This window comes from Engraulis encrasicolus, chromosome 3, assembly GCF_034702125.1.
Source record: "Engraulis encrasicolus isolate BLACKSEA-1 chromosome 3, IST_EnEncr_1.0, whole genome shotgun sequence".
In the NCBI taxonomy this organism is placed as follows: domain Eukaryota; kingdom Metazoa; phylum Chordata; class Actinopteri; order Clupeiformes; family Engraulidae; genus Engraulis; species Engraulis encrasicolus.
In genome coordinates, this window is record NC_085859.1 from 8,078,235 (window position 1) to 8,090,401 (window position 12,167).

At 42.7% G+C, this 12,167-nt stretch overlaps 1 protein-coding gene across 1 annotated transcript in view; it reads right to left on the bottom strand.

Moving 5' to 3' along the window:
• The window catches only part of LOC134446507 (stonustoxin subunit beta-like), a 12,408-nt gene extending 2,739 nt beyond the window's left edge, over positions 1 to 9,669 (bottom strand). Inside the window, exons 1-2 of the mRNA XM_063195874.1 lie at positions 9,535 to 9,669; positions 5,988 to 6,156 (exon numbers count right to left, since the gene is read on the bottom strand). Coding sequence (XP_063051944.1) covers positions 5,988 to 6,156; positions 9,535 to 9,669 — 304 coding nt within the window. The remainder of the gene's footprint in view (positions 1 to 5,987; positions 6,157 to 9,534) is intronic.
• Between the last annotated feature and the right edge of the window lie 2,498 nt (positions 9,670 to 12,167).

Genomic DNA, 12,167 nt, shown 5'->3' on the forward strand with positions numbered 1-12,167 from the left:
ATAATAAAAAAGAGGTTAATTAGGTGCCAATAAATATGCTAAAACTACAGAAGGCCCATGAAACAAATTAGAAGAAGGGCAAAATAATAAGTAAAACACTAGATAAGAAAAACTAGGAAGTTTATAGAGAGTTAAAAGCTAAGGCATAAAAATGTGTCTTAAGATGGTTTTTAAAAACCGAAAGGGATGGGGCCGAACGTATGTGGGCTGGGAGCTCGTTCCAGAGTTTCGGGCCTATGACCGCAAAGGCTCTGTCTCCTCTACTCTTCAATCTGGAGGGGGGCACGATTAGGAGGCCTTGGTCAACTGACCTGAGGCCCCTGGAGGGGGAGTGCTTTTTTAAAAGATCGGACAGGTAAGAGGGTGCCAAGCCATGAAGGGATTTAAAAACAAATAAAAGAATCTTAAAATGTATTCTAAAATGTGTGGGGAGCCAGTGAAGAGCTGCAAGCACAGGTGTTATGTGTTCCCGCCTTCGTGTTTTGGTGAGAAGGCGGGCAGCAGCATTCTGGACTAATTGCAGGCGTGAGATGGATGAGGAATTAATGCCAGCATATAGAGCATTGCAATAGTCCAGGCGGGAGGTAATAAAAGCATGGATGACCATCTCAAAGCTTTTAAAAGATAAAAAAGGTTTAGCCTTGGATAAAACCCTTAATTGATAAAAACTAGATTTCACGACCAAATTAATTTGCTTTTCCATGTTAAAAAATGAATCTAGCGTCACACCAAGGTTTTTGGCTGTGTCTTTCACATTAGCTTTGAGTGGGCCTAGGTCTTTGGGGGGGAGAGCGCTGGTGCTGGGCCGGAATACTAAAACCTCGGTTTTTCCTTCATTAAAACTAAGAAAGTTTAGGGCCATCCATGTCTTTATGTCCTCCAGGCAGTTTAAAAGCTGATTAAAAGCAATAGGGTCATCATGTTTTAGGGGCATGTAGATCTGGGTATCATCGGCATAGCAATGAAAGGAAACATTATACTTTCTGAGAATAGATCCCAGGGGAAGCATGTACAGAGAGAAGAGTAGAGGAGCCAGAATCGAGCCTTGCGGAACGCCACAGGAGAGGTGGGCAGAGGAGGATATCGAGTCCCCCATGCAGACTGAGAATGTTCTATTGGCCAGGTAGGATTTAAACCATTCAAGGGCAGTGCCTCTGATTCCAACACAGTTCTCAAGACGGGAAATTAAAATGTTGTGGTCAACAGTGTCAAAAGCAGCAGAGAGATCAAGTAAAATCAAAATGGCATTTTTTCCAGAGTCAGTGGCTGTTAAAAGATCATTAAAAACCTTGAGTAGAGCTGACTCTGTGCTATGCAGGGCTTTAAAACCGGACTGGAGGGGTTCTAAAATGTCGTTGGTATCTAAAAACGATTGCACTTGTTGGAGCACAAGCTTTTCCAGAACCTTTGACAGGAAGGGAAGTTTTGAAATGGGTCTGTAATTAGCAAGGGTAGTGGTGTCTAGGTTAGGTTTCTTGAGTAATGGTTGTACTATAGCATGTTTAAATGACTGTGGAACACATCCCGACACAAGACTGCAGTTCATAATGCCCAGTATGCTGGGACCTGTGGTCACCAGCGTCGGCTTGATAAGGGATGGGGGGAGGGTATCTGCTTGGCCAGAGGTGATTTTCATTTGGGAGATAGTTTTGATTCATCAATTGAAACATTTTGAAATGTTTTGTTTAGCTTACTTATAAGGAATGTTCATTGAAATGTAATGAAATAAAAAAAAATCTACTAGTGTTTAAAAATTAGTATGGTGCTTTTGCACACCTCTGTAGCTGGGCAGGTGTGTAGGATATTATCCCAGTGGGGTTGTCATTCACGTGTAAAGAAATCCTGCACACTGTCCATGCCACCAACAATCTTTAATACAACGTTTTGGTCATCCGACCAAAAGAAGGTCGGATGACCGAAACATTGTATTAAAGTTTGTTGGTGGAATGGACAGTGTGCAGGATTTCTTTGCTTTCAAAAACAATTAATTCATAGACAAAACCTTAGCAGGTGCACTGAAAAAAAAGGGGGAAAAAAGCGTTCAGGAAAAACAGTAGTCTCTCTGTGCTGGTTCCCAGTAAGCTTCAGAACATGTCCAGGTTCTTCTGATTTTTTTTTTTTTATTATTATTTTACTGATTACTGATCACTAAAGGTCACCAAATACTTAACACTCAGAGGTCTAATGCCCTCCAGAGGGCAATTTGACATGTCTCCAAAAACAAATCTGTAACTCTGTAAAATATATGTCACACCATTAGAAACCTCAGACCTTCCAGATTTCAAATATATATATATATATATATATATATATGAAATAAATTATATAGCTGGCCCAATTTAAAGAAAGTGAAAAGAAATCTTCGAATATTCTGTACTCTCTGCCTGTAGCAGCCACACCTATAGCTATTCACATGTTAAGTACCGGTGGCTATTCAGAGGTGACAACATGCCCCTTTCATCTAGGATAAACACAGCCATGCTGCTCACTTGGCCACAGGACAAAGAGAGTGACAGGGGTGTGTGCTATCAGAGCACATGGAGATGGACAGGGGGGTGTGGGCCATTAGAGGTTTTTCACACCTATCTCATTAGTATTCAAATGAGACAGGCAGTGGCCTGACATAGTGTTTCTTTTTTGCATTTTGTATGAAAACAACAAAACATTTCTAAATGCTCTTTTTACTTTTATGCAGCCAACACATTTGTTTACAAGATTCAAACATCAAAAGTCTTGGCTAGATATATTTATTGTGTGTTTTCTTGCACTTTTTGAAGACCTCTGAAACCTGTTTTTTTGTACAGTTGTGTTTATACTCAATTTAAATAAAACATGTTTGTATGACATCCAATTTTCAGAATACAACCATATATTTCACTTTTGCATAGATGCTTACTGTTAGTTGAAAATACTTGAAAATGTCAGGGTGGTGCAAGCAGCCTAAAAGCCTCTGAAAGGCCTTAGACCTCAGAGGGTTAAAGGGACACTGTGCAGGAAATGGTCAAAAAAGGTACTGCAACTATGCTGCTCATTGAAACTGGGCTGCCTACTGGCAAATTTGATCTTTTCATGAAAGTTTACTAAGTAATAAACTAATATTTTCTAGTATGGCCCAGGTACAGTCATGTTTGCAGCTGTAAATGGCTATTTTTGGAAATTCAAAATGGCAGACCATGAAGAAGATCCCCCTTTTCATGTATGAAAAGTGCAATTTTTCCAGTCATAATGAAAACTTAGAACTTGAATGTGGTGGTGATTATTCATGAAAAAGGTAACATTAGTGAATGGGTTGCATGAATTCTGGAAATAAACAACTAAAAATCTTGCACAGTGTCCCTTTAAGGACTGCTTAAATTCATGTTTTGATATTGTTGCCACTTCAACTCAACTTGTGAATTCAACTCAACCTGTGAATTTTGATTTTCAATGATTGTTCTGTGCTTTTTTCCGTTAATCACCGCAACTTTACCAAAAATAGACTACCTTGACTACCTGGCAAAGCAGAGGAAGAAAGTGTGCTCTTTTCTCTCCGTGATGCTGCTAGATATCTGATGTTACATCACATCAACAGAAAATGCAAAGCTGTGTGTGTGTGTGTGTGTGTGTGTGTGTGTGTGTGTGTGTGTGTGTGTGTGTGTGTGTGTGTGTGTGTGCGCGTGCAAGCGTGCGTGTGTGCTGCTTATCATGTTAAAACGCTTGTGTTTAAATGTAAAGTTGTAGAGGCTGTTAGATGTCCTCCTCTGTATTGACTTACTGTCTGGTTGCAGGCGTTCCTTACTGTTGACTCTTCTGACTGGGAGTTCAGGATCAGTATCTGCAGACCAACAAAGAGAAACACATTCACCCACATGCATCTCACATCCAATGGCTTGGGAGGGCTGGGCATCATTGGGTACAAATAATGACACATAACTGCATGAAGTTATAGTCTAATGTAGTAGATAATAGGGAAATTTCACGTGAAATCAGACACTTTGGGACCCGATCGACTCAGCATTCAGAGAAGGCAGGGTTGAAAGAATAAGCTCAGTTAAGGCTTAAATGTTCAAGCATAAAAGGGTATGTTGTAGATGTATATGATGGCAACTAGTGGCTAGCATGTGTTGAGGAATGAATGCAGAGCACTGGAGGGGTGAAACTGAACTTCCTGCATCCTCATGGACCATCTCCATCCTTCACATTGTAGCGGACCGCCCCTCTGACTTGGCCAGTCAGGGGACTGTGCTACCTTTTCCTAACTACACTTCCCAGCGAACACCACAGCACTCCGAGTCATGCGGGGAGTGGCCCCTTGTTAAAAACCCCCAAGTTCAAGCTCAATGGCGGGTGAGACTGACTGCAATTCCAACGCGGCAGAGAAGCAGTGCGAGCGAGAAGAAGACGAAGAGTGTGCGCCTGGAAGATAAGTTTTAACGACCGTCGAAAGTTTACAGCTCCTATCCTTGTGCCTGGGCTAAACGGAGCCAAAGTCAAGCAGTGAAGAAGATCCTCGTTTGTTCAACAAGGAGAACTCCACTCGGACGCGGACGACTCCGACAGTGGATTCGTTGTCGGTGTGGATTCCTTTTGCGGACAAATCCGGAGGCATCTCATCACATTCGCTGTCAGGAAGCATCCTTTGACGAGGGCGAATATGCTACTTGAACAGAAAGGACGGTAAACACATTCATCTTCGCTCACCTGACTCTTCCTATTCACTCTCAACCCTGCTGGCTGTTCTCATCCCAGCCACCTCTCCACACACACACACACACACACACACACACACACACACACACACACACACACACACACACACACGCACGCACGCACGCACGCACGCACGCACGCACGCACGCACGCACGCACGCACGCACGCACGCACGCGCGCACGCACGCGCGCGCGCGCCCAACAATGCACATAGCCCACACGGACCTTTAAGGACTACGTTTGTGTTTGTTATTTTCAATACCTTGAATGCCTTATTTAAATTAAGGATGCGTGATCACTAAAGAAAAAGAAAAGATAACTCTTTGTGTTGACTGATTTATTTGTGTTTGGTAAATATTTTGTGTTAAATGCTGACGTGGCATTCCTTAACTTTAACTTTGGTAGTTTGTTAAACTGCCTGGCGCCTGAACCAGACATTTAAAAAACATTTTCATATTCACCCTCAGTAGGCTAGGGGTTCCGATAGACATGCTGTCATGTGATATTACTATGGTTTTACCATATTATTACTAGGTGATTTGTATGATGTTATATTTTTGAGTCCCATTATCTCTAAAATAAATAAAGAACCAAACACCAGCATTTCAGGTTTTGTTCATGACATTGCAGGCTATGTTTAGACTAGAAACTGGCCATTTTAAAATATAAGGATTTTTTATGTTAATTTTTCAATAATAATTTCATATTCTGAGGCTTGTTGTATTCCATGCTGTTTGTGTAATTTGTAGAGCCAGGAATGAGCTTTCAAATAGGGCCTAACAGCACAGACATCTTTTTGTGACTTACACTGACTGACATAATCAAGGCTGAATGCATAGTGTCCTACTCTCATATGTAAACCTTTGCTAGATAGACTCGGATTTTAGCTTTGATCCTCACATCAAACAACACTTGTGTGTGTGTGTGTGTGTGTGTGTGTGTGTGTGTGTGTGTATGTGTGTGTGTGTGTGTGTGTGTGTGTGTGTGGTGTGAATATGTGTATGGTGTGTGAATGTGAGGTGTGTGAATATGAGGTGTGTGTGTGTGAGACAGAGAGAGAGAGAGAGAGAGAGAGAGAGAGAGAGAGAGAGAGAGAGAGAGAGAGGGAGAGAGAGAGAGTGAGAGAGAGAGAGAGAGAGAGAGAGAGAGAGAGAGAGAGAGAGACTCACATTCTATGTCCGGAGTGATTTGTTCCTTAGTTGCTGTTTTGAGATAAAGAACAACATAGAGCATTGTCAGGAGTTATGTGAAATTTACAGCTGTTGGATAACTTGTTGAATGTGATTTCATGACCAACCTGCTGCTGATATCTTGACTAGTTCGTGCTTGAAGATTGAATCTAGTTTCTTCTTCAGCTGCATCTTCATTGCTGACACAGATTTATTCAGGGGCTCAAAGAAATGGCTTTGGCTGAAGGTCCTTTTGGTCACAGCAGTGCATGGATCACCAGCGATGGACACCATGTTCTGCACAGAGAGCATAAAACTTGGAAATTGGGTAAGGGATAATGTATTGTCCACAGGTTTTGTTTCACCGTTAAGGTAATATTTTCCTGTTAGTCTTCTGCAGACAATATACAGTATTATCTGTTTGCCAAAGTGAGAAAAATAATTCATCACACACTGTTTTGCCATTTCAAAGTTAGCACCAAGAAAATAGAAAATAGTTTTTGCAGTGTTCATGATTCAAAATGTTCTAATACGGAATTACTGAGGTGTCACTTATGCAGCTGCTAAGTTGCCTAATAAACAAGTCCAACAGGCGGACAACAGATCCGTCTTTGCTCAAGCAACTCAACTCTGCCACCTTGTGGACACAAGAGGGAATCACAATTAAGAAATGCGTGATGGACCGACAGACGAACCACCGGACCAACAGACATACAAAGCCTCTTATAGAGATGCGTGGACGCTAGTGGTGTCAACAATGATCGATTCGGCGATCCGAATCGATGCGGGGCATGGACGATCCAGAATCGATCCGGCAAGTTCCAGAATCGATCCGGCAATTTTTTTAAGTTTCAATTACTTCCATGGATATTTCGGGAGCAAATGAATGTTAAATTAAATAAAAACACTTCAAAACATTGCAAGACTGATACAGACTGATACAGACTGATACAGAAAACAGCCAATAAATTGTTGCTCAGTATCTGACTACTTGTATTGCCTCATCATGACTGATTAAACATTTGCTTTGCTTTCAGTAGAAATGTAAGGCATTGCAATGCATTGTAGAATTGAATCGGATCGGATCGCATAGAATCGAATCGCATCCTCCCGAATCGTGATCGAATCGGATCGTGTGGGCAGTGCCGATCCACACCACTAGTGGACGCACCTAAAAAAGTGATGTCACGTCTGGTGAACAGTATGTGGCTTTGTTGAAACCTGCAATGTTAGGCATCTGGGTTGCTTTGCTTACAAAGTAGGCTCGGCCTATCCTTGGTGTTGGCTCTTGATTCGAATCACAATCAAGAACTGGTCTTAGATATGACAGGTCTATTTGTGGAGTGATATGATATGTGAATCTGAAGCGCCAAAACTCATTGCTGTTGTGGTATTGAGATATAATTCCCTCCGAATGTTGGGAAAGCCAATTTAAAGTCAAGGGAAGCTCTCACTCCAGCTCTGTGCGTATAACATTAAGAATTAACTAAAGTTCAATAATTGAGTATTCATAAATAATGTGTGGGTAACTACAGTATGTGAACATCTGATGTCACCATCGTGTCACCAGCTAAAGGGAAGTGATAAAAATCAACATTATATTTGAAAAGTATCACTGTGTTGTTTACCTTGAGGAAGTAAATGGCATCCTGTGTCAGTGAAAGCTGCTTCATCTCAGCATCTGTCCTCTTCAGCTCAGCAATCTCCTGCTCCAGTCGCTTCAGGAGTCCTTCAGCACGACTCACCTCAGCCTTCTCCTGAGCTCTGATCAGCTTTGTCACCTCTGAGCACCTGGGTCAAAGACGTGCAAAATTAAATTGTCATTCAGTGTAACAGACTATTTTTATTTCTATTTTTTCCAGTGAATTCATGAAAGCCTTGGCTGTCATCCATTCACTTGAAACTATTTAAAAATCATGTTTTTTTTACCGTTACAGTTAGCTGAAGGTATCCCTTACACTGAATGACAATTTCATTTTGCACGTCTTTGACCCACCTTCTCTCAATGGAGCGGATCAGTTCAGTAAACATCCTCTCACTCTCCTTCACTGCTGTCTGTGCACCAGACTAATAGGTTACACACACACACACACACACACACACACACACACACACACACACACACACACACACACACACACACACACACACACACACACACACACACACACACACACACACACACACAGTAATAGTCACACCGACAATGCTGTTTTAAAATGACACTAAATCCTGTGGAACAATGTCCGTGTACAGTTATGAAGCAGAGTTCACCTGCCAAACAGCATTAGAGCTTGTGTCACAGCTCATCACAACTACTATCTCACTTAATGACCAGAAACCTGCTGCAGATTGTCTTCTCCTCTAGTCAGTTCTCACCTTGAGAGTCTCCACAGCCTTCCTCAGCTCCTGCAGCTCCTTTTCCTTCAACTGGATTATCTGCTGGCATCTCCTCTGGCTCTGCCCCAACCCCTCCTGGAACATCAGGAATCAAAGCAGCAAACAAGTATGACGAGAAACACTTCACTCAGAATATCCAGCTGTGCATACAAGTGTAGTGATCTGCTGATATCTTTAAAACTGAATTTGAATGTACTGTACGTCTTCTTTGTAATCTAAGTCATGCGTAGTATATGTTCTACAGGGCCAGATAGTGTGACTGAGATGATGAAACTGCTTACAATTGTCACACAAATCTCCTGCTATTAGAAATGCTGTTAAAAAGACATGGGTGATGCCATATCACATTCTGAAGGGTAGCCTGGGTGAAAGCAACTGTTGACTCCAGTTGACACAGTGTGGCAAAAGCCAAGAGGAATCAGGGTGGGAGATGGTCTAATCTTACTCTGCCATTTACATTCATTGGAGTTCCGAATTCAAATTAAAACCCATATTGTGCTTCATTAGCATGACTGTTACGATATAGCGTCTCAAAAGCATACAAATAACGAAACAAAGGTGTGAATCAAGTTACAGTACATTGACCAATCAGTAACGGACTTCACGGGTGAGTTCTGTGTCAACACTCTCAACTGCTTGCTGATTGGCTAAACACTGAGAGAACCGAGCTGGAGGCTTTTGCCAGACGATGTGCAGAACCAAAATCTTTGGGTGGCTTACATAGGATGGCGTCGCCAGGCTATCTGAAGGGCACCCTGGCATTCATTTGGCAACATTTGGAATGTGTACAAAACTACTATTTTATTGTTTTAATAGACAGTATTCTTGAACTAAGCTGGCTCTGAACCTGTCAATGACACTGAAGTTGACCTGTAAATGTTTTACAGAATGAGACATTGGACCTTTTATCTAAGAAACACTCTTTACCTCAATAAGGAAAAACTCCCTCCATATTCAACATGGTCACATTACACTTAGTAAAGCTGAGCATAGAAAAGGAATCTGTCCATAAAGTATAAAAATTACAATGAGGCCACAACTTACCTTTTTATGACTCCACTCTGCCGTAGCCGTGATCGTGTCATGGCCTTTATGATCGTCCACCATACAGAGATAGCAGATGCAACTCTGATCAGTGCGACAGAATATATCAAAAACCTTCTGATGACGGGGACAGATCCTCTCCTGTAGCTGGCCCGTGGCATCAACCATGGTGTGCGGTCTACCTGGATTAAGTTCATCGTGGGCTTTCAAATGAGTGTCACAGTAGGATACCAAACACTCCAGACAGGTCTTGACAGCTTTGCGTTTTCTACCGGTGCAGACGTCACATGCCACATCTCCAGGTCCAGCATAACAGCGAGCAGGAGCAACAGCTTGGATGCTGGTCTTCCCAAACTTCTCCACCATTTCAGCCATCAGATGGTTTTTATGGAGGACAGGCCTGGAGTCGAAGGTATGTTTGCACAGTGGACAGCTGTATTCTCCTTTACCATCCTCCTGATCCCAGCAGCTCTTAATGCACCTCATACAAAAGTTATGTCCACAGAGAATAGACACTGGATCTCTCAACAACTCCAGACAGACCGGACAAGTGAAAGAATCCTCCAGAGAAGACACTGACGCCATTTTGTTGCTCTTCCAAACACTAACTTCACACTCTGAGAAGCAGCAGCAGAGTGACAGCTGATTTCATCAGAACACTGAGGAGGAGCCCAGGGAGGGTGTGGTTGGGGATTGGCCAATCAGGACCATTTTGTTGTTATCAGGAAGTGTAAAGGTAGGAGCAGGTAGGTTGGATGTGGGTGTGGTCCATCAGGTTTCTATTCTTGCTTGGAAGAAGCCGATGACAAAATACATGTAAAACTTGTTGGACGAGTTATTTGAGTCACGTGTAGAAAGACACAAAATACTTTGAGAGGTAGGGGAATAACTTTAGTGTGCTTGCGCCAGTTGTGCTCTACTGATAACACACTCGTGATTGATGTACACTACATGCAGAGAGGTAAAAATAAATACTAGAGCCATGACAAGGGCTGACAGATGCAGAAAATGGCAAGAGAGGCCGCCATCTTGTGTAGGTAGGTCTGTTCACTTGAGTCAAGAGCAGCCGCCATCTTGTGTAGGTAGGTCTGTGATCTTGAGTCAAATCAATGGAGAGCACACACACCACTGTCAAAATGGCTTAATATTGTGTGGATATGAGGTGGCACATTATTCAAAGACAAAATTTGAAATGTCAGGCTAAATACATAATTAAATCATATGAATCAAACAAAATAATTTAAATAATCAGTTCATATTAGACATACATTTTGCTGCACATTTCAACTTCATAAAAGGAAATAAATCCTTGGACATTTGAGAATGATTGGTGTCAAAAGCCAGTTGAGAATATGAGAAGAGAGAGAGAGAGAGAGAGAGAGAGAGATGGAGCAGGGCTGGGAAATGACTCAGGCCAGACTCGAACCCGGGTCCCCATGGCCATGAACATGCAAGCCCTCATGTAGGGGACAGGGCTGGACTGGGAGAGCCCTCATGTAGGGGACAGGGCTGGACTGGGAGACATGCAAGCCCTCATGTAGGGGACAGGGCTGGACTGGGAGACATGCAAGCCCTCATGTAGGGGACAGGGCTGGACTGGGAGACATGCAAGCCCTCATGTAGGGGACAGGGCTGGACTGGGAGACATGCAAGCCCTCATGTAGGGGACAGGGCTGGACTGGGCAAGCCCTCATGTAGGGGACAGGGCTGGACTGGGCAAGCCCTCATGTAGGGGACAGGGCTGGACTGGGCAAGCCCTCATGTAGGGGACAGGGCTGGACTGGGAGTTTTTCAGGCCGGGCACTTTCCAAGGCCAGGCCAGGCCACCATGAAGCAAAAACCAATACAGCTTATGACAAAACCTACACACAGTGTTTTGGTGCAATAACTAAAGCCTATGCTCCATGATTAGGTATGGGCCTGCTTAGAGGCCTACATACTGTACACCAGGACCAGGTGTCACCAACGTTGTGCCCGCGGGCGCCAGGTAGCCCTCCAGGAGCTTCTGAGGTGCCCACCAAGGATGTTAATAAACAGTGACGACTACCAGATTTTAGTCACAGTTAATGCTTTTCTTGATTTAAATGAGATTATTTATTCTTTACAACCTATAAACAAATTATCATTCAATAATAGTGTGATTTGGGAATGATGTGTTTGAACAAAAGTAGCCCTCGGGTAGCCCTCAATAGACCTCTAGTAGTCCTTGGTAGCCCTCAGACCTAGAAAGGTCGGGGACCCCTGCTTTACACCAAATAGCTACTTAGTAGGCCTACCCCTGCATAATGCAAAAATCATGAAATTAAGCTATAGGATGGAGATTCATTATTTGCTTGAAAATAAACTTTTAAGCAGGCTAGCAAGTTAGAATAACCCGATGAACAGAATACAAATCACTTAATAGTCTTGTGTCAAAAACCTTGGTGTGATGTTGGACAGTAATCTCACTTTCAATGCTCACATCAAAAGCATAAATCATCTTAGGAACATACTGTAGTTAGGATTAAGGAATCTGTATCCAAACAAGATATGGAGAAATTAATCCATGTGTTTATTACCAGTAGTTGACTCTAGCCTACTTATAGGTCTTCCCAAAAAAGGCACTCAGGCAGATGCAACTAATCCAAAATGCTGCGGTTAGAATTGCAGGTCTAACGTCTTCCTGCATCTCTCCTTTCCATCATACATCCTTCTCCCAACTCAGTCCTACGCACTGGCCTGCCAGACACCTTTCCAAGATGTTTTCTCTGATTAACACTTTGAGAGTCAAATGCAACACTCACAATTGAGTGGGCAGGTCTTCTCATCTTGTCACAGTATAATTATGAGGTGCATAAGCCCCCCATTGGCTTCTGAAGTCTTCT